At 47.6% G+C, this 23,003-nt stretch overlaps 2 protein-coding genes across 3 annotated transcripts in view; one reads left to right on the top strand and one right to left on the bottom strand.

Moving 5' to 3' along the window:
• PLPP7 (phospholipid phosphatase 7 (inactive)) overlaps window positions 1–19,410 on the bottom strand; it is a 73,550-nt gene extending 54,140 nt beyond the window's left edge. For both annotated transcript variants that reach the window (XR_012155295.2, XM_073314740.2), the window contains exons 1-3: window positions 16,671–19,410; window positions 16,265–16,345; window positions 9,047–9,237 (exon numbers count right to left, since the gene is read on the bottom strand). The gene's annotated coding sequence lies outside the window, so the exon portion shown is untranslated. The remainder of the gene's footprint in view (window positions 1–9,046; window positions 9,238–16,264; window positions 16,346–16,670) is intronic.
• On the top strand, window positions 909–19,253 carry FAM78A (family with sequence similarity 78 member A). The gene is made up of 2 exons (XM_073314732.2): window positions 909–3,383; window positions 14,377–19,253. Exons 1-2 carry the CDS (start codon window positions 3,061–3,063, stop codon window positions 14,903–14,905), a joined length of 852 nt encoding a protein of 283 aa, XP_073170833.1. The 5' UTR covers window positions 909–3,060; the 3' UTR covers window positions 14,906–19,253.
• Window positions 19,411–23,003: the final 3,593 nt, after the last annotated feature.

Below are 23,003 nucleotides of genomic sequence, written 5' to 3'. Positions count from 1 at the left end.
TTATGCCAGCACACCCCAGGGAAATTCTTGTGTTCTCACTCAGGTCTCAGATCCAATGGGCTCCATTGCAATTCCAGCACTGCCCACAAGGAGCAGATACAACCTCGCCCTGTCCCGAAGGCATCTGCGTGTCTGAATTTCCCTCTGCCTCCTAACCTTCCGTGTATCTATTAGAAGACTGTAGAGTCAAGGGCAGAGATTGTACCTGGGTAGATTGCAGTGCAAAGCACATTGTCTGAGCTAAATTGTGTATGTAAATAACACACAAGTGTCCGTCTTATTATATTGATATAATACACTATACTGCTGGTTGACCTTGGGCAAGTCATTTCACATTTCTGTGCCTCAGTTTCCCCAGCTATAAAATGTGCATAATAATACTGACCCTCTTTGTAAAGAGCTTTGAGCACTACAGATGAAAAGCACTAAGACCTATAATAATTCTATAAACACGTGTGCACACCCCCTTTCCCCCCCCCAGGTTTGCAGCTGTGTTTAGCACCCAGCAGGGTTCATGCTCAGATCTTCACAGAGCTCTGCACCCAACACAGTGAGGAAAACTCTCAACCTTAGCCATTGGCTATACAACAAGACCATGGCAAGTATCAATAATACAAGGTAATAACTTTCCACCAGCCATTGCTTCCTCACAACCACTTTCAATTTTCTGTCTGTGCCAGCTACTCCTCAGTCCTTTTCCCACTAGAGAAAGCCTTCGATTTTCCATTGCCAGAATCTCCACCCAGCCCAGAGAGCCTAGGACTAAAGGAATATCATACCCCTGATTGAATCCACCTACCAAACTTCAGCCAGCAAATATTCCAGAGGAAAGAAAAGGGCCAAAATTAAAGTGACAGAAAATGCGTTGCATTTTTTTTTAATAGGTGGAATTAAAAAACCAAAACTACATTACCCAGAATGCCTGAAGCTGTTGAAAGGAAATGCCGTTTTGCAAAAAGGTTTCGCTCCAACAGCTGCAGTTTAAGCGAGGAATACAGGGGGAGGGTTGGGAGAGAGAGGGAGGGAGGTATGAGCGGCAGAGAGAGAGACCTGCTAATAATACTGCAGTTGGACTGGGGCGGAGGGAAAGAAGCTGTCATGCACAGAGCTCCCTCCCTGGAAAGCCTGCAAGAACAGCTGGGCTGCATGAGAATGCCACGGGCATGAAAATGAGTTTCTTGCAAAGTTTGACCTGGCTGTCTTTCTGATGCTGCAGCAGAAACTGAAGCAGGATTTTGTTCCCCCACCGTCCAAAGGACTGATCCACTGGAGAGGCTGAAATACAATTCAGATCCTGCCCCCTGATTTATTTCTTGCAACAAGAGGAAGCTTGCAGCAGCGAGGGGGAATCGCTCCTGCTTTTCTCACCTTCCGAGACATAAAGCAAAAAAAACAAAAAACCCGACCCTACACACACACACACACACGCAAATACAGATCTGGCTGGAAAAGCCTGGCAAACGGATGCACGAAGAAGCTGCTGTCCCGGCACCAAGAAGCCCCCAGCAGCTGCAGCTCCGAAGCGATCTGAGACTGTGAATGACATTTATCCGGGGTGGGGGGGAGAGGGGAGGTGCATTTGTGAAAATGCAAAGTCCCCCCAAGGTGCAGGATGCTGTGAAGCTCTGAAGACACAAGGATCCGGAAGCACAGACTGGGGGGAAGGCTGTTCTCTCTCTCTCTCTCTGTTCACACACATGCAAAGGACCCTCGCCCCATGCCTGCAGGTGATTCCCTGGGGGTGACGGCGAGCCTGGTCCCCAGAGACAAGACGGAGGAGGGCGGGCTGCGGAGCCAGGGCTGCCGAGACATCCGAGGACACAGGCGGCGTGACATGCGATCCACTGCAACAGCGAACTAAAAGCCCAGCGCTGGAAGAGGAGGAGGAGGGGTGGGGGCAAGCTGCGAAGCCACCGCCGGGCTCGCATCCTCCCGGCTTCGCATCCTTCCCCAGCCCAGGTGGCGGGTGAGTGGCGATGTCACGGGAGGCGATTGTTCGCTGCAGGCTGGGTCAGCGCGGCGGATCGTGACCTGGGGGAGAGCAGCCAGGAAGCAGCTCCAACTACCAGTAGCCGCAGAGAAAGTTTGACAAAACTTCTAGAGATCTCAGAGCCGGCTCCTCCCCATCCCGCAGCCAGGTCCGGAGAGGAGAGGTGGAAGGACTAAACCCAGGCGGGGTAGCCCCCCTCCCCACAGCTCGCGGAAAGCCCAGGAGGGGAGGAGACAGGGCGTCTGCCGGGCTTCCAGTGATGTTTTTGCAGTTGGAATCCGCAGTGATTGAGGGAAGAAGGGAGAGCAACGTTGAAACAGAAATCAGCGAAGTGGTGCAACAGAAAAGCTAAAATATCTCCTTGGGAACTGCTCTCATTTTCGTCATTTCCCCTCCTGTTTTATTTCTAAATGCAAAGCTGGGGGAATGTGATGTGTGACAAAGACCTGTGGTTTATTTTTTAAGCTATTACTTAAAAAAATATATATATATCAGCAACACCCATATCTCCGCCACCTACAAAAGCCTGCAAATCAGAGATGTGTGGCTGATTTAACATTTTCCACCTTGATTTTTTAATTACAGTACTATTTTTCTTTGCAAAAGGAAGTTATGAACAACTGCAAGTCCGGAAGTGGAAATCTACAGGAGCTGTGACCAGAAATATTTTATTATTTATATAGATGTGTCTATCAGCATTCTGGTTTTTCATCCAAAGAATAAAGGGAAATGCTCGCTTTGCTGATGTTTCATGGTGAACAGATGGCATTCAAGAAAAAGGAAGGACTAAATATCTCATCTTTAAAAAAGGAGAGGATTATTTATTGAACTCAAGACTTTTTTTAATCCAAAGAAGATATGAATGAAAGATTTCTTGTGTCATTAACTGGAGAATAAGAAAAGGCCCCTCTGCTTCTGAAGTGCAGCTAACTCCATAAGAGCCGAAGCAGCAGCGATAATACTGAAATTCAAATAAAGACTTTATATGATGAATTTTCTATCCTATGGATATCAATTTTGAGATTACAAAGCAGGAAGATCTATATTTGATCTAGCACCTTATCATTTCAATGCCTAATCTTCCCCAGGATTGCTGGAGTGTCCTAGGAATTGCACTGGTGTTGTATGCCATGGGCTGTATTCAGAGTATTAGCTGCAAATCCAAAGTTTTCCGGGAAAGTATTTCAGTGATTGAAGTGAAAGCCTCCATCGATCCCATTCCCACCAGCATTGACGAGTCATCCAGCGTAGTTCTGCGATACCGGACCCCTCACTTTCGAGCCTCTGCCCAGGTCTTGGTACCCCCTATCCCTAAGAAAGAGACCTGGATTGTGGGTTGGATTCAGGCGTGTAGCCATATGGAGTTTTACAACCACTACGGGGAGCAGGGAATGTAAGTATTTCCAGTGAGTGCGAGAGCGTGTGTGTGTGTGTATTGAAGCAGGGGAAGCAGGACTTGGTTGGTGAAGCACCATTTAGCCCATTTGATTTAGCTTCTCTAATATTAAAACTGTACAACTTCTTTAAAAGAGAGATAAAAGCTTGAACTTGCCCCCTTAAAGGCAGTGGGTGTTTTTCCATTGACTCCCAGGGGAACAAAATCAGGTCCTAAAACAGAAACGCTTGGTTTGGTAGCCACCCAAATGCAATACCATTTATACAGAGGGTAGTCCGAGGGTTCCAGCAACACTGTAAATCCTGAAAGCAGAAGTCACCCCTGCCACGAGATTGCAGATATGGTAGAAGACAAGGGTGTTGCTTTTCATATGAAAAGGGAGTCCCTTCCATGCCAGATCTTTGCCGATGCTCCCCCCCTTTAAAAAAAGGAAAGGGTGCTTTTTTTACAAATCAGAATGCAAACAAATGCTGACACTTACAGCGTTCTGCTGTTGTAAACAAGTTGGGTTGCTATTCCTGCAATGTGCTATCAGCAGGGCTGAGTGCTTGACATTACACCAACTATGAATGTACAGCAGCATTAGGGGGCTGAATCCTGTTTGCTTTGCTCATTGCAACAGGCTGTCTGCATGGGTGAGGCAAGCAGGATTTGGCTGCAAGAGTGAAGGGTTAACACTGTGCATCACCCTGGGCCTGCGGTTAAAAATGTACATCCCCATCCACACCATGTAAGAACAAGAAGCGAAAAGAACGGGGGAAAAACACACACACCTCTCTACCTCCAAATTGTGATGTAAGTGGAAATGCAGCTCCACCTATATATATATATATAAATAACTATTACACACACACCCCCACACAGAATAGCAAGTGTGTGGCTCATGGGTAAAACTAGTAGAAGACTCATGGTGCAGCGGAAGTGGTTTGCCCAGCCAGCAGTACAAGAGCCTGAAGTTGGAACATAGCGTAGGCTAGGAGAGGCAGATGGCTTGGTGACTGGACACACTGATGCTGTCCAGTCTCACAGAGGAAGATGGGATGGAAAGGTCAGGCTTAAGCAACTTTCCTGATTGCTAATTCAACGAACACCGCATGAGGGAAATGCTTGCCTAGCTGGGGGAAAGACAGGCCAACTACAAAATGAAAGGTGGGGAGGAGGGAAAAGAAGGGGGACAGAGGATAGAACAAGAGAGCAGATGAACCTAACATATTGCCTTCCCAAAAGGTCCAACTGCATCTCTGCTGTACTCTACCTTCCAGTGCCTCTCCCCTCCAGGAGCACTGCAGGACCCAGAGAGAGCAAGCTTACATACAGTATTTGCCCAGCCTAATGACACAAGTTTGGTATTTCAGGCATGAAGCGAATATGTGCCTGACAGGCCCAGTGCCCCAGGGGAGCAGATTGCCAAGGAGAACAGTTCCTGCTTTCTGTCCCCATTTCCTTCCCCAGTTCATTGCCCAAGCAGAAAGCGCTCCCTCACCAACACATGGGCAACAGCCAAATGTTGGGAGTTAGGTTGGATGGGGAAGGGGTAAGATTTTACTGATTCTAAAGCACACAGTGGGCCTTGAGCCCTGGAAGGTTGGGCTCACTGTCTGCTCTTTAAAAGGGGTTCTGCAGGGTAGTGCCCAGCAACAGGAAATTAGGGCTGGGGGTTTCAAAGGAGCTGAAACAAATTGGGTGCCTAACTCCCATAGCCACATTTGACAATCTTAGCCTAGATGATCAGGTGCAAAATCCACTGGTACATAAATATAGGTGGGTATTCAGTAAAACAAAACTAACAGGGCAGCTGGATTCTATACCCGACTGTCACTCACACACATAGAACTGGGGCAAGTCACTTTGTCTCTGTGCCTCAGTTTCCCCATCTGTACATTGAGGATAATGATGTTGACCTTCCTTTCTAAAATGCTGTTATAGCTGTAGATTAAAAGTTCTGTATAAGAGCTAAGTATTATCAGAGCAGCTGGAATTAAGCTCAGCACATACAGAGGAACAATGAACTATAATTCAGTAAACAATGCAAATTTAGGGATGAAAATATCATTGTATGTGTGCAAAGAGATGCTTTTCTCTGGGGTCAGCCATATTTAGCTGATTTTATACATTACAAAAACATGATTAAAAGTTTGTTGGCCTCTCCATGCCATTTCCTTAGAGGGTTGCCCCCAGACCTGCCACATGATAAGGCTATAAAAAGGGCATTTGGGGAGAAAGACCTCTTAATGCCACTGCAGTACATTGGACTGCAAGAGTTTTTTGCCAATGGAAATCTGGCTGAAAGAACGGGCCAGGTCGTCTGCTGGTGTACATCAGCAGAGTTCCATTTTTGGAGTTTTACAGCAGTGGAGAATTTGGCTCAAGGAACACTCCCTCTTAAATAGGGACAACTGGATTTTTTTAAAAATCACTGTTGCAACGGACCATTAAAACAGACTCTAATGACTGAATACAAAAATTAATGTCCATGCCCTGAATGAAGTCTGATGGCACGGGAAGGATTCAGGTTGAGAATGGGAGCCTCATCTTCGCACCAGGCTCTGAAGCATTTTTGCTTTTACATCCTGAAGTTGTCACTCAGTCATCGATACACTGCCCATTGCACTGAAAAAGGAAGGCATGGCTGGGGACCGCAGGAACAGACTGAGCTGTGCGTACCCCTCAGTACTAGATGGAGGAGAGGTAGAGAGGCAGTCCTTCAAACACACGCTTGTTTAAAAGGATGTCTGCAGCTCGGGGATTAGGTGCCACATTTTTAGGTTTTACACACAGACAAAGGTGGTCTTTTGAAAAACCTAATGCTAAGAGAAATGCCATTGCTTAAAAAGTCACTGAACTCTTCCTTGGCCATGAAGATTCCTCCTGCAGTGTCATGAGCTGAAAACAAACAGCAGAGCAACAGAGCACAAGGACTACGAAGTGAAACTGCCTGCTGTTCCTATTCTGCTGTCCTTTTGCAGACAACTTGCTTATTAGGTTGCATTGAGAGCCCAGTTCTGATACCATTGCTTACCCGGAGTAGCACTATTTGTAGGAGGGACTACTCGTCGAGCAAGGTGCTACTCAACTGGGTGATCAGAATCAGGCAGTGAAAGCTTTGCTTAAGCAGGGACGGCAAGGTCAGGCCCTACTTAAATTGTAAGCTCTTTGAGGCAGGGACCATCTCTTTGCTCTGTGTTGGTACAGTGCTTAGCACAGTGGGGTCCTGGCCATGACTGTATCTCCTAGGTGCTACCACTATACAAATAAGAATATAAAACTTATGTGAAGTTAACCAGGTTATTTTTACTGTCTCCATGGAGTAAAGTGCAGGTAACAGCACAGATGGTGATAAGCAAAACACAGACTGTGATAAATAAATCAGACTTTTCGAGTCATCTGCGAAGGCTTTTCAAAATAAAATTGTATATAGATTTTTATCTCTACAATGTCCCCTGAAATTTTAAAAGAGAGATGCCTTAAAGATTGCATCTTCCAGGGCCTACAACAGAAATAGAATTAAACTCATCTCTGCTATAAAAACAGGCCTATATGAAGAATAAACTTCCAAGACCCCAGGAGGAGAAATGTGATTGGAGACTAATCCACTAAAAGAACGGTGACATTTTTGGAGTGCAGCAAACCAACATTTGTTTAAAAAAAAAAAACCTCATTGAGGTTCCCCCAAAGTCTAGAAGCGGTAACAGCTCTGCTACTCTCATGCATGAAAGTCTGTCCCCATTCCACTTTCTCATTCACTTCTTGTTCTTTACCAGGAGCTCTACTGAATTGCTTTGCAGTGCTGAAGTAGGTGAGGTAGAGGGTAAAAGCCAATTTATAAAGGGCGTTGTATTGAACATGGAGGATCAGGGGTATAAATCCATAAAAATCCAGTTCAGGATCATTCCCGCTTGTTGCTAATGGACAGTGCTGCCAGTCTGTTTCTGTCACCAGCACAGACTTGGTTAGCTGGTGATGTTAGTCACAATGAATCATGGGGAAGGATGGGTGGAAAGCCCAGGATGGCTTTGCATTGCCCCCCCGCTCCCCGAAATGGATTCCTTGAGCATCCGTGCAGAGCAAAGTCTAGATCTGATGCAAGCCGCACCCCTTTTATCATAAAAACAATATGCAAGGCCATAATGTCCTGTGACTAATTAAGGTCTGGCTTCAAGCACTGAGGTCCGAGGATGAGCAAGCATCCGAGTGTTTACTGATGGCACATTATGCCTGTCTGAAAAGGTTAAATTTAATGCACCCATGTCATCCTGCTTGCTGCGGAAAGCTGGAGGTCACTTTGCTTGAATTTGCTGTCACTGCACACAATGCTGCACTTATGGCCTCATGTTATACTGCAGGGGAACATCCAGAGGGATTGTATAAACCAGCGACTAGGTCCCCTCGTTAGGGAATAGAAAGAAACATGCCTCAAAAGGAAATTGGGAGGGGGTCAGAACCCAGATTAGGAAGGCTGGAAAATATGGCTTGACAGGCTACAGCCTGGGCACCATTGTTCCACGGAGATGTAGCTGAAAGAGTATGTGTGTGTTCGTAAAGGGCCCGTGGTAAGTTAAAGCAGGCTTTTCAGCTACCCTAGTTTCTGGTGATTCTGGACAACCGAGCAGCAGAGTAAACCACAAACCTGTCAGCATTACAAACCAGAACCACTGATTCTGGAGCAGCTCAGCCTGAAATCAGACAGGCTTGGGAATTCACACAGCTTCCCTGGGGTCGAAGAATTTACAGTGCAAGTTTCTGGGCTTTCCATGGCACCGTTTTAATCCCAGAGAGATCCGTTTGCAGCAACTGGGCATTCTGCAGCACCATCTTCTGATCACGTCAAAATGGCTGGTCGGGGGAGAATTATTTGACTTCATATGGACAAGCCACACAAGCAAAGGTCATGACCCCTCGTGGCAAGGGATCTTTGATAAAAGCAGGCAAGGGGCAGGAAGTCCAGGGTTTGTGGTTCATGAGCTATGCTATTTAGTTTCCCTTTGCTCCAGTAACAGGATGACGACGAAGGCCTACTTCTTCCTCTCGCTAACATTTGCGAGTAAATTTGATGCTCATTGAAATCCTCAGGATTAGTCACGCTTGCTAGAATTAAGAATGGAGCCATAAGGTGTTGTGCAAATTTCCTCCCCAAACCTCTCACCTGCCCTGCAGCATCCACTCCTAATCCCCCACCCCTAGCCCGAGTCCGTCTATAAAGTTAAACCGATGCACCTTAGCCATATAGAACCCCTTGCCATTTGAGTCCTTAGCCTTCTCCCTAAACTCTGCAGATGCACCTCTTGATTAGCAACACTCCTTACTGGTCTAATCCAGGGCCCAGCACAGATTCATAGATACTAAGGTCAGAAGGGACCATTATGATCATCTAGTCCGACCTCCTGCACAACGCAGGCCATAGAATCTCACCCACCCCTGCGAAAAACCTCTCACCGATCTGTCTAAGCCTCTCAGTCCTGACTTGCAACAACCTTTGCAAAGCTGCTCCTGACCAGAGACTCTTACATAATGGTTTTGGGATGCAGACAAAAGATCCATCAGACACTAAGGTGGAACCAATTAACTCGTTTTCACAGTTCCAGTGGCATCCTCAGCCAGACTGTTTTTCCACTGGCCTGTGGCAAGGGTAGGGCAAAACAGCTCAGGATTCAGTTACAAACCTTAAGTAGCGGACGGAGTCCCAAACGAGATGTCCCAGTGTGGCACGCCCACGTTTATACAGCCCCAGCGTCTCAGCGGTGGGCACATCCATAATGTATAGGAATGTCCAGGAAATTGTCACATCTCGTCCCCAGGCCTCAATCAAGCTGAGCATCAGCAATGATGTGAATGGAAAGTAATCCTAAATCATCTGCTGAAAGGGAGAGAAAGGATTCCCATATAGTATTTCAGAGATCACACTTGATGAGACTCTGCTGCAAGGGCTAAACCTGTTGCTATAGTACATGACCTCCAATTCATCTTCCCTTGCAGGGAAGAGTTCACTGAAAAATCCCTAGAGCTTTTCTTTCTCATCCCTTGTTGAGGAGCATAGGGGAGAAATGACTCCTTGCTGTTTGAGACACTCATAATCAGTCTCCCCTGTGCCACAGGGGTTATGGCTAGAATTCACTCGGGTTTTCTTTTTACAGTTTTAGGTCAGAAGTGGCTCTCGGGAAAAGGACTCCCTCTGTCCGTTGGCAATATACTTGGAAGAACAAGAACTGCCGCAGACAGTATGTTAGCCAGTAGGTTTGTAGCACATGAAAAACCGAATCAGGCTATATACCCCTACAGGCTCTGATAACATCACATGGCACTGAACTTACCAGGCAGGGGTCAGGATGCCAGGTTTCTGTGGCCTGGACATTTTGAGGCCAGGATGTTCAGAAGTGACTAGTAAAAAGAAAAGGAGTACTTGTGGCACCTTAGAGACTAACCAATTTATTTGAGCATAAGCTTTTGTGAGCTACAGCTCACTTCATCGGATGCATTCAGTGTATTTTCCACTGAATGCATCTGATGAAGTGAGCTGTAGCTCACGAAAGCTTATGCTCAAATAAACTGGTTAGTCTCTAAGGTGCCACAAGTACTCCTTTTCTTTTTGCGAATACAGACTAACACAGCCGCTACTCTGAAAGAAGTGACTAGTGATTTTTAGGGGCCCAACTTGAGACACCTTAAAGGGGCCTGATTTCCAGGAAGTAATGAGCACCTGCCTTCTGCGAATGAGGCTCCTTGAAGGTGGGCACCCAAAGTTGCTAGTCCCTTTTTAAGATCTTGACCCCAGATCTTCACGCCCTATGCAGTTTCCTAAAATAATGCTTTGCACTGAATATTTTCCTTTGATGTCGTGTCTTCCATCCTGCAACACCCCTGTAGACTGTACAGACTACAGCACTAGACATGCAGCCACGCCATATACAGCATGCTGCAGCACCACAAGTGCAAGGCTTTTAACCAAGGAGACCACAACTAACCTCGGATCGTAAACGATACCCCGCAGGATGGTTAGAGTCAAACGTCTGCTGCTAACTAGTGAAAGAGAAATCTCATAGGGCTTTCCAAACATTAATCATAGAATATCAGGGTTAGAAGGGACCTCAGGTCGTCATCTAGTCCAACCCCCTGCTCAAAGCAGGACCAAGCCCCAAGCTTTGCTCCAGATCCCTAAATGGCCCCCTTAAGGATTGAACTCACAATCCTGGGTTTAGCAGGCCAATGCTCAAACCAGTGAGTTATCACTTCCCTCTAAACTAATTAGTCCTCAGAACAGCTTTGAGAGGTAGCTTGTATTATTCCCACATTACAGATTGGGAAACTGAGGCAAGGAGAGGTTCAGTGACTAGCCCAAAACCACACAGTGAGTCAATACCAAAGCTTGGATTAGACCAGGGGTGGCCAACCTGAGCCTAAGGAGCCAGAATTTACCAGTGTACATTGCCAAAGAGCCACAGTAATACGTCAGCAGCCCCCCTTCAGCTCCCCCACCCTGCTCCCAGTGCCCCCCCCCCAATCAGCGCCTCCCCCTCCCATCAGCTGCTTTGTGGTGTGCAGGAGGCTCTGGGAGCAGGGAGAGGAGGAGGAGCGAGGGCATGGCAGGCGGCGAGTGGGGGCCGGGCCTGTGGCAGAGCTGGGGTTGAGCAGTGAGCACCCCCCAGCACATTGGAAAGTTAGTGCCTGTAGGTCCAGCCCCGGAGTCTATGCCTATACAAGGAGCCGCGTATTAACTTCTGAAGAGCCGCATGCGGCTCCGGAGCCCCAGGTTGGCCACCCCTGGATTAGACTGTAGAGTCTCCCTCTCCCAGTGCTGTGCTCAAAGCATATTTCTCTGATTTACTCCAAGGGCTGTTTTAAGGCTGGGACATAGGACTTGTACTGAAGTGCAAGAAAATCCCCCCAAAACACAGTAATTCTGGCGTGTGATAGCCAGTAGGAATTCAGTGTGCACAGGAGAACCAGCGTTGCCAGCCCAATTTGTAAAAGCATGCCTCCAGAATTCATCTTGGCCTTTGGGCTCCTGTCAGCATTTGTGGTCACTCGAGTGGGGTTTACTTTGCCAAAAAACGGGCTCTCAGCTGAGCTAAGCTATTTCTGGCATCATGTCCCTCTTACCCAATAATCAGCTTCTCATAATGGGCTTGAAAAATCCAACTGGAAGCGTCAAAACTCCAGCATTTGACGTCAGATGTGCAGATGGGGCAGGAACATTTTTGTTCATCTCCTCAATAGAAAGCACTAGCCTTTTGGTTGGAGTCCTGTGATTATGTTTAAACTCGCAATCAGAAAGACTGCAGCTGCTTTCCCCTCCCCCTCCCAGTTTAGAGGGCATTGAACCACCTAGCCTTTGCTTTTGTGGTTACTGTGATAGCCTGCAAACCCTTGGGTGTGCGGTGTGGCACTTTTGTCTAACAGTGACAGCAGGTGATGAGGAGTCAGAACGTCTAGGTGCTTTTCCCAGCTCTGCCACTAACATTTATCATTTGTATTTTGGTAGGTAGTGCCTGAGGGTCCAACCAAAATTGGACCCACCTTGTACCTGGCACCACACAGACGTGAGGTCTCTGCTCTGAACAGCTTACAGGCTAAATACACAAAAAGGTGGGAGGGGAACGGACTTGTCCAAGCTCAGCCATGAGGTCAGCAGTGGAGCGGAGGAACAGAATCCGGGTCTCCTGAGTCCCACTCTAGGGGCCTAACTGCTGGACTGCACTCTCTCTCTCACCGCTCTAACTTGCTGTGATGTTGGGTCAGGCATTTAGGGCCAGATTCTCAGAAGCATTGAGCACTCCCAGACGCCACTAACATCAGTGGGCTCTGCAAGTGCTCTGCAACTTGGAGGGGGGAAAATCAGACCATTCACCCCTCTGAGCTTCAACATCTGTAAAATGGATAAAACACAAGGTAGGTGGGAGGCGGGCTACGGTGCTTATTAGCGTTTGGAAAATGCAGTGAGCACCCTGAATTTAGAAATGCAAAGTATTCTACTCAGATCCTCTAGACGTGTAAGTCAATCCACAGACTTAAAAAAAACCAAAACGCACAAACCACAAAAGCCAGCATGCATGCAACCCTCCAGCCAGTGGTGTAATATTTTAAATGCTAGTGTTGCTTCTCTTGTGATGAGTTTTGAGATGTTTTAGCAGACTTGGCGTATGAGGAAATGGGGTGATGGGGGTGTGGGCTGAATTTCTGCATTTTGATTGGCCACAATAAAATAAATGGCAACACTCTGGGAGTGACGGGGGTGGGGGGCAGAGGTGGAGCTTCCCTTGAGTGACATTTGCCCTCCTGCTCTGATGGGGGTGGGGGGGGGTCCTTTTGAATGCAGAACAGACACACCTCACCTTTTAATTTGCCAGTGGGGCCATTTACCTCCCTGCACTCTCCAGCTGCCTAATTAAGAACAATCGGCCCAGCTGTACCACTCCCCCACCCCCACAGGGAAGGCTGCTCTGTTGTAGCTGAACTGCAAAAGTAACAGCCCAAGGGTCACTGGAACAACTTGCCTCATTATTATTGGTTTGGTTGGGTTTTTAGCTGCACAATCAAGTCTTGCGCTGTAAGAAAGTTGCCCTAGATTAAAGTGGAGGGACTGGGGAAGGGGTAGAGGGAGAGGCTGGGCCTTATTTAATGTAATTTGTATTAAAGTAGTGTCCAGAGCCCCTGGTCCGTATCAGAACCCCATTGTGCTGGATGCTGGACAAGGCAATCCTTGCCCATGACTAGTGCTCTACCAAATTGACGGCCGTGAAATCTGGTCTTTTGTGTATTTTTACCCCTTATTATACAGATTTCACATGCGAAACCAGCATTTCTCAAACAGGAGGTCCTGACCCAAAAGGGGGTTGCAAGGTTATTGTGTGTGGGGGTGGGGGTCATGGTATTGCCACCTTTACTTCTGTGCTGCCTTCAGAGCTAGGCAGCCGGAGAGCAGTGGCTGCTGGCCAGGTGCCCAGCTCTGAAGGCAGCACCCCACCACCAGAACTGCAGAAGTAAGGCTGGCAATACCAAGACCCCCCAACAATAACCTTGCAACTCCACCCCCCACAATGCCCTTTTGGGTCAGGACCCCTACAGTTACAACACTGAGAAGTTTCAGATTTAAATATATGAAATCATGAAATTTATGATTTTTAAAATCCTATGACCGTGAAATTAACCAAAATGGACTGTGAATTTGGAGGGCCCTACCTATGACTGGTATATAGCAGGGGCAGATGGAGAGGACAGTGGCTTGTCCAGAACGTTGAACAGTGGTGTGTGGTTAGAGACTGAATGAAGATAGGAAGGTCCCTGCTAAACTCAAGTATTTATTTCAGGACTTAGCAAGCGGCAGGGCCCGCTGAAAGCTATTAGACTGGGGACCTCCTCTCCCCACCACTTGAGGCTGCTCCACCTGTCCCCTAGGATTGGGAGTCTGCCTGCCTGCCTGCCTTCTTGGCAGCAGCTCTGCCTATTTGGGAGACTTGGGTTTGACTCCTGCTCTTACTTAAAACCAGCAGAGGCCAGGAAACTGGAGGCAGCTTATTTGTCCTGGAGGCAGGGAGTGAGTAAGAGGCTGAGTAAGGAGCAGCACAAGATCGGTTGCAATAAAGGGTTTTTAAGGGACAGGAGAAAAGAGAACTGGGATGGGTCTCATGGCTCTGATAGTGATATAATGGGCCACCTGTAGGAGTTTAGAGACACCAATATATTTGAGAGCAAACCCAGTAGTTAAGTTGTGACCACACTGGTACCAAGCCTAGAGACTGAGTTTCCAATCCTGTGTGATACCAGTGTAGTGGTGCCCCCCACCTCTAGGATTGGGCCTTGGCATTTGCAATGCTGTTTTAACAGAAGGGATGAGCTCTCATTGCAGAGGAACATTGTGAGCACAAATCCCGATAGAGGAAGATACAGGGAAGCCACACTCAGAGCCGCCCCCGCTCTCAGGCAGTACAATGAAAAAACCCAGCCCAGTGAGTCCCTGCACTAATCAATTACTGTGATTCCTTCTTGGTTGCGGCAGGTCGAGTTGGGAGCTCCCGGATCTGCAAGATGGCAAGATCCAGGCCATAAGTGACTCAGATGGCGTGAACTACCCCTGGTACGGCAACACCACAGAAACGTGCATGATTGTGGGGCCCACCAGGAAGGAATCCAAGTTCACCATCAGTATGAATGATAACTTCTACCCAAGCGTCACGTGGGCGGTACCTGTGAGCGAGAGCAACGTGGCGAAACTCACGAGCATCCACCGGGATCAAAGCTTCACCACCTGGTTGGTTGCCACCAACACAGCCACCAGCGAGATGGTGACCCTGCAGACTATCAAGTGGCGCATGAGGTTGGGCATAGAGGTGAATCCCAGCAGACCCTTGGGGCAGCGTGCCACGCTGGGGCAACCCTTTGCTCAAGAGCAGCCCCAGGTCCTTAACAAGAATGAGCCAATACCACCCAGTGCCCTTGTGAAACCCAATGCCAATGATGCTCAGGTACTCATGTGGAGGCCAAAGGATGGGCCACCACTAGTGGTGATCCCTTCCAAGTATCGGTAATAGCAACCCGGCATCCTGGCACCAGAAGTGAAGAAAATAACCCTGCACTTAGATACGTTTAGAATCTAAGCAAAATTGAGATGCACTTTTTATTCATTCAACAGAAATGCAACCATTCTACCTTCTCCCATTGGGACGGATCTCACTGTGCTAAAGCTAAAGAGAAGACCTTGACCAGGGTCTGTATCGTCACCTGATTCCTAAGGGAGGAATCAACAAACTAAACTTTATTTCCAGCTCCGTAGCTTTCTTTTCTTCTTGACTTTAGTTATTGTTTGAACTTCAGTCTCATTAGCTCACCCAGATTGTCCAGAACAAAACAAGGTTTTTATCTGGGATTTTATTATATTTGGTGGGAGGAAAGGGATTTTTTTTCTCTCCAGAATGAAACTCAAGTTCCTGGAGCTAAATGCTATTTATTTATTATGGGGTTTTTTTAAATGATAAAAGGTTCTGAGTTGCAAACTTAAGTCATGCGGCCTTATGTAGACTTTGCTTTGCATTGCCAAACTTTTGCCTTAAAGCTGTGTTTGAAAGAAAATTTAATCTCACCAAGCAGAATCTCTTTTCTACAGGATTTTAGGGAGGGTCAGGGGAAGCATTCTGGAGCGAGGGATAGATTGTCAGTGTATCAAGGGATGAGGAGGAAGGAATGATAATGGAAGAAACCAGATTAAAAAGAAAACCTTCCTGGTTTTAAACATGGAAGAAGCAAGCATGGAATTAACCCAGCTCAAAACCCGTTGTTTTGCTGTATGAGCAGAAATGGGACTAGTATTGCACACAAAGTTGCAATGCAAGTAACAAGTGTGTTATAGAAATGTCTTTGGACGAGAGCTGCCGGGCCCCTCGCTGCTCGATAGAAGGGGTCGTCACAACCTTGCATTGCTTAAGCCTTCTGAGCTGAGCCTCTTTTGGCACGAGAATACGGAACAATCCAGCCAGTGGTGGGAACGACTGGAGATGTGGTACTCAAAAAGAAATGCAAATCAGGGGAATTAGTTTCATGTTGCTTGTCCTGAGGAGATGACTTTCGCCTTCCAAACTAGCACACAATTATTTTCCCCTAGGGCATCGTGACTGGTGGGTCACACACAAGCTGTAATATACGTGGGGTCAAATTCTGCCATCGGTTACTCCCACGAAACCCCAATGAATTCATAACAGGGTGGGGTGAGAGAAGCAAGATACAGAGGGACCCATCTAAAATCACTGGGGCTGTATGGGTGTAAATGAGGAAAACTGTTGTCCACTGGAGTCTCTGACTCAGGAAGAATTATACCTGTGAAAATAATATGCACCCTTCCTATTAACAGTGAAAACAAAAAAGTCTCCTCTTACTATAGCTTTAGTGCTCACCTGTGCTGATGGAGAACCAGCCTCATGGTCCCACCGGATTCAGATGGCTTTCAGTGATAAGGGTTGTAGGTGATGACATAGCTGCAGAGATATGGTAGAAGCATACATGTGTAAGCAGGCAACCCAAAAGAAGGTGTAAATATTGCAAAATCTGCATCCTGCGGGGAGCATGCTCCGGGAAGTCAGGTCTGTTTGGAACATAAGTCAGGGCCCTAAGAAATCATTTGGTAGATCTCCTGGTGGCCTCAGAGACACCACCAGTATTTCTCCAAAGACAGGAGGCATGAAAAGGAGGCAGCTTGACTGAGACACGTGTGGCTGAGGGAAGTTTAGAAATGGAGGAACCTGTATGATGGAGGCAGTGTGGGCCGGAGGACAGGGCAGGGGCTGGGATGAGAAGACCTACCTTATGTTTTCAGCTCTTGTTGTATAGCCTCAGGGATGTCACCTCACCTCTCCTCTGCACCTGTAAAATGGAGATAGTGACACTTCCCCTTACGGAGGAACTGCTTAGGGACTAAGAGTGCTCAAATGTTCTGTACCTGGCTGGTCCCTGCTCAGCTGATTTCACTGGGACTCCCCAAGACTCCCATTTGGATCTGCCATTTCCCACGCTATGCTCCAAGCAGCTGTCTCTCCTCCCCACTCATCTGCTAGCTGCTAGCATTGCAGCCAGCCTCCATGCACACTCTTTAAAGAGCTCACCAGCAAGACAGCCTTAGATATACCAGGACCCTCCCTAGTTGTGTCCAACCACTTTATTTTGGCAGGATGCTCAAATGCCACCCTCCCACCCAGGGACCAGAGGCCTCAGTGTCTGCTTCAAAGCCCCGGCATCCCACATGACAGCACCCAGAGTCATCCTCCACACCACCAGACTCAGAGTTTATTCCCAACAGCAACAGTGTTTATGGGCATTCTGGGAGAGACTGCTCCGGATGGGATTGTCCACAGATGCCTGCACTCTTCCCAGCAGGCAGATATTTGACTCAGGGAGCCATTCATGAGAAGCAGTTTGCCAATGAACAGCCGAAGAAGGCTTAAACCCAGGCCCTAGATCTAGAGAGGATGATGAATCAAGCTTGTGAGACCTTGTGGTGTGCACGGCAACTGCCCCCACCATTCTTGAGTTCCCCTTTCTTATGTCTAATCAGCTCCCAGCTATAGCTTGACTTGTACAGACCCTTGAGACTTATCCATATCCTCCCCTGGGCAATACCATGCAATAGCAAATCACTGAATACAGCAAAACCTCTTCCTGCTGCGGCCGGACTGGTGATAGTTGGGATGGACGCAAGTGGTGAAGCTTGCATCCATTTCTCAGCAGCCCCAAAGTTTGGTGCGCGCGTGTGGGGAGGTGTTCTTCAGGCCTGGCATTGTTTTGAGCCTGTTTCTGAAGTGCTGAGTATTTACAGCTCCTTTTGACTTCAGTACAGGTTGTGGGTTCTCAGCACCTCTGGAACAAAAAATCAGAACCCACTGTCTTAACTAGCTATATGAAGGAGTGTTCGGAGGAAAGATTTCTTCTCCTGCTCACCAGAAATCACATTCAGGGAATCCTCAGGTCGTATTCCATTTAGCATGGCGTTAGGCTTAGTCTCTGGGTACATTAAACAAGCCAGATTCCTACCGCCTATCTTGCTGGATTGGATACACCCCTGCAATTTGACATTAACCTCTTTGCAAAGACTGTCCTGCTGCACTGAGTAGACCTGGCTGTGCAGTAAATGTGAGAATGAAGGTTCATGTCAGGGGTCAGAGTTTTGCATGACCTTTGCAAGGCCTTTAACTCTCACTCCATCCCAAGAATGCCTCTCCCGTTTCCTTGTTGGAAACATCCTTCCCTCCTCCCTTTGTGCTGTCAGACGCGGGGGTAGAAAAAGGACACTGCCTTTTTAGAGACTTCATGCTTTGTGATTAAATAGTGATGTTTTTCCAATGTTGCTTCATTACAAACCTGCCGAGGACAGATTGAGCCAACACAAAAGAGGTGGCTGCTGGAAATGGAAAGTGCTATGCACACCACTATTTATATGGCTGGTTAATAACTCAATAGCCATATATTTAGAATTGCTGTGGATAGCACTTAGCCTCTCCTTTGGTACTTGAATGTTCAGGGCACCAGCTCATGCTGCACTAAGTGGCTGCAATCAGCAGAAGGAAATACAGCGACCTCCCTATTTGGGTGCTCTGGAGCCAAGCAATTGATGGGACTGTATGAGGGACGTGTCCTGAAGAAAGTGCAGAGCTAACGTTGGGTACTGCTGAAAACATGAGCTATTGCAACTCTCGGTTCAGATCTGGTGCGCAACACGAGTGTGGTAGCTCTGGTGGTCCCATCTTACTCCTCTCATGATGGGCAGTTCTCTACAGCCCCAAACCACTGCATGAGCTGAAATGTGCCAGTCTCTGCTGGGGAAGGATTGGGTCAGTCTCTACTGCAGGTCAGGAGAGAGAGGATGGGCAGAGCTGCGGAGGGACCAAGATGGAAATAGCAAGGGGTCCCTCACGTTAACTTCCATCTCTCACACACTGAAAGGAGGCAGGACTTCATGTGTGCTAGTGAACAAGAACCCCACGTGAGCAATGGCACGTGGATTCCATTCCTCCATTGTATGCACCAGCAAGCATGGCAAGAAGCAGCAGAGAGCCTGCAATGCTGCTCAAGAACAAGGGGAAGGAAGACCAGTTCAACCCAGGGCAGCTCAGAGAAAAGCAGTCGGATTAGGATGGTGCTTTGGGGGGAGAGAAGGGTTACCTTAGACCTCGTAGCAGAGGTTCTTCTCTAGCATTCTGCCCACATTCATGCCGCAGCAATATGAACCGTCCTTGGGGTCTTGCAGGGATACTGTGAAAACATAATGAAAACATTCTGGACACTTAACAGAAATGTAAAAACAAAACCCTGCTTTTATAATGGAGAGAAATAAAGTGGAATTTTCAAACAAGTCTGCTGGAGTGGTTTTGAGAGGGAGGAGGGTTTGGATTTTTTTTTAAGGTAAAGAATACATGGTGTTTGCATTCATGCTCAGATGTCTACCTTAAACATTCTGCTTGCAGTGTATGTGCTGTTTGCGTGTGTATTTCCACAATGTGTGGAGGTACTGCTTAAAAATACAGGGGAGCTTTCCACCTTCCCCTAACCACCATCTGGGCTATGTGCCCTGTGATAAAGCTGCCAGGCTAACCTAGTCTGGAGCACCCACCAGGGTAGACACCAGTTGAGCTTCTGCACAATTGGTTACCAGATGTGGTTTTCACACTTGCTCAGCAAGGGGCTTGCTAAACTTTTTATCTGCTTAGATGCTGCATCTTGAGAGACCCATCTCTTCTCCCAACCTCCTACCCTCACTTGTTCCTCAAAGGGTTCCATACTGAGCACCACCAAGCACTCATGGCCATTTTATAGGGGCAGATGAGCAGGGCAACTGCCCTGGGTACCAACTTGCAGAGGTTACCATCCAGCTGTGCTGATTGGCTGGATTTGTTGATGGTATTTTTGGGCACGGCGCTTCGATATGGGAGGGCAGTGGCTGAAAAATGCCTAGGGCCACTCCTGCAAGCAGGGCTTTGTAGACCTTTGTAGGGCTCAGGATATAATTTTAGAACCACTGGTCTATAGGAATAACCTCAACCTCCCCCCCTCCTGCCCAGCTCCTGCCATTGTTCAGATTCATGTTACTTTTCAAGAAGAAAGGAAGCATCTAATCCAACAGGAAAGTGTCCAAGGAGAAGGCAGGGACCTGGGCTTTAGGCCAACAGCTGCAGGCAATAGGACCTCGTGGCATTACTTAGGTCTCAGCTTGCAACTTCCTCTTGACATTCAGCTAGCGGCAATGCGGGTTCCCCACCCCCCTCAGGAAATACGTCTTTGCATCTAGTTTTGGATGGTCACTTCCCCTTTTGCAGAACCACTGGTGTCTCAGCACTCACTGCTGCCAAAGGTGCGAGGCCAGGCAGGGACGTCTCAGCAAGGAGTCTGAGAAAGGCCTAACCTGACCTGTGCAAGAGGTTTCATGTGCAAGAGGTTTCACCCTGCAGTGCTGGCTATTTCCTGGCAGATCAAGGGCACCTGCTCTCGTGCATGCTGTCTTTCTGTAACTGCAGCAAGGCAGGTCGGTGGCTTGCCCAGCACATGCCCAAGACACAGGGCACAAAGGGACTGCTTCTGCTTGCAGATCTGGGTGCACACATGCTCCTTATTTTGTCCACCAGTTAGGCCTGATTTCCAAAACACCAATTTTGGATGCTTGATTTCTGCTCTGCTTGTTTACCGGTCATAATCGTAACAGTCCTTGGGTAGTATCAGTTAACGCTTTCTGTTTATATTAATTCGGTCTGTCTCCTCACAGCTTTCCTTAATCAGTGTTATAGAGAGTTCATTGTGACCATTCATGAACCTCTGCCCACTTTTCCGCAGTTGAGCTTAGGACTATGGTAAATTCGTAGACCGCATTACCACAGCAGCCCCCTTCTGTGTTCAACCCACAGCCGTTGAGAGTCTATTAAGGCCCCCAGCTACCAAGCCTGACTAACTCAAACTGGAGAGACCCTTGCCATTAGATCTAGGGGTGCCTAGTGCTAACCAAAATGGCAGCAGACACACGTGGCACCAGGACAAAGAGAAAAGGCCTTCAGTTCTAAACCCTCTATCCTCAAACATCCTGCTTCTCTCCCTGGTCTCCTTTAGCAATCAGTACAGCAAGGGCCTTTATACTGTCTGTATGCTGCAGCCAACTATTTGAGGGCCAGAGCATCTCTCACACTATTACAAGGCTGTGTGCAAGGTATGCACCATCTATTTGTGTACAGGAAGCTATTGGTTGTATAGACATGTACCCGTGACTGAGTGCGAGTGGCATGACACTGAACAAGCATATAGGTAAACGCATAACATGAACATGAGGATGCATATGAGTATGCGGCTGGAGAGGAGATGGGGGATAAAGCATTTTGTAGGCTGTGGCTTAGAGAAAGGAATTTGCAGGGATGGAGACTGAACAGAAGAGAAGACAGGTTTCCAAGTGGGATTCATTTCCACAGTGGAAACTCTCCAGCCTTACATGTTGATAGCAGGTTAAATTTAGATGTCCTGGGGTTTTTCTTCTTTTCTTTTCTTTGCAGGGGGAGGGCAGGGGAGGACGACAGAAAGTACCAGTCTATTCACAGCTGTTTGGGGCTACGCACTCAAGTGGGTGAAAGGCTCCAGTCACTTGCTGTATGCACAGCAGAGTCCAGATATTTCCCTACGAGAATCCGAGAGAAGGAGCAGCAACGGAAGCTGTTGCATTCATTGCTGAACCCCTAATCCCCCCCTGCATCTTAAAAAAAGGTGCAACACTTTTTTCATTGCCAAGGTTGAGAAACCCAGCAGAAAACTCAAAAAAAAAAAAAAAAATCAATCAGGTCCCCACCAAGATCAGCCAAGATCTTCTGGTTATAGAAGTAGTCGGGGTCAGGTGGTAGGGGTGTGTGACTAGAAGTCATGTGAAAAAGGAGGCAAAGCTCTATGCCAGGATTCCTCTGCCACTGGGCTAAATGAAAATGCAAGTCAGTGAGGCCAGCATGAGCACCAGATGTGAAAAGGAATGACAATAGCAAGGCTGGACGTGTCATTTACATCAAAGGCTGCAGGGTCACCTTTAGCAACTGATGTCAGGAGTCGGCAGGTCCTTCAAGCATTTTAGAGCCCTGGCTGGTGCTGGAGGAATACATAGCAGCTTCATCCAACTCATAGGTTCCTGCTCTCACCAAACACTTATTTCCCTTCGAGGTCACCAGTAACAACAGTACTCCAGGCCAGAGCAGCTCTTGCTCCTGTTCACGTGGCCAGACACGCTGTCAGGGAAAGTAGAATTACAGTCCAGTCACTGGTTACAGAAGATGGCATGGGGATTGGCCATGTGGCCAGACTCCCGCACCATAAACTGAACTGACCATAGGCTCTCTGTGCAGTGCCTCCACTCTTAAACAGACACTTCCCCTCTCCGCAACCCATGGGGGCGGCGGGCGTTGAAGCTGGTGAGCCTAGTTTCTGTTCCACAGAGGCTTCACCACTTTGGTTCGTAATTTCATGGCCTCTTTTTTAAGTGGAATAATGCGTCAGATTTTATTACTCTTCAGTTGTTAGCAGAAGTCTCCTATTTATCTCCACGGTGCTGCTCAGAACCATTTTCAGTGGACTTCCATCTGCTGTCACAGGCTGGGCTTTGTCTTTTGCCGTCTTGCACTGTGGTGACCTCTGACATGCAGCAGCTGCAGATGTTGCTTGTACTCCCCAATGTTGTTACATTTTAAAACAAACGCTTTTCCGTAAAGTACAGAGATGGTTTGCTGAATCCAGAAACATCTTTAATTCGGAGTGCTGTGTGTTCTGTGCACTTAACTAAAAAAAGTGGCACAAATAACTGTTCTAATTTTCCCACCGGACTCTCCCATGCTAAACCTCGGTGCGTCACCTTTATAACAGAGCCAGTTTTTTATGGGGAAATAATAACTTGAGCCCTTTGGCTTCCCACAACAATACTAAAAAAAACAAAAAATGAAAAAACTGAAAAGCCCCCACACCTCTCCCCAGGTCTTGGATTATGGCACAGTCTGAATGCTGTCCAGGTCACTCAAGAGTCAGATCTGAACCTCAAGCAAATTATAGTTTTGGGGTAATTCAGGCCCCTCCCCTCAAAAACCAACCCGGGGTTTATTCTTTGATTTTGGAGGTTTCAGGCTCATTTGCAGCCAA

Source organism: Lepidochelys kempii, chromosome 16, assembly GCF_965140285.1.
Source record: "Lepidochelys kempii isolate rLepKem1 chromosome 16, rLepKem1.hap1, whole genome shotgun sequence".
Taxonomy (NCBI): Eukaryota; Metazoa; Chordata; order Testudines; family Cheloniidae; genus Lepidochelys; species Lepidochelys kempii.
The sequence above is the reverse complement of the archived record's forward strand: the minus strand, read 5'-3'. Positions and strand labels throughout refer to the sequence as shown.

Coding starts and splice junctions, on each gene's coding strand:
- FAM78A (XM_073314732.2), top strand. CDS start 3,061: ATGCCTAATCTTCCCCAGGATTGCTGGAGTGTCCTAGGAATTGCACTG. Junction 3,384..14,376: donor CACTACGGGGAGCAGGGAAT/GTAAGTATTTCC, acceptor TGGTTGCGGCAG/GTCGAGTTGGGAGCTCCCGG.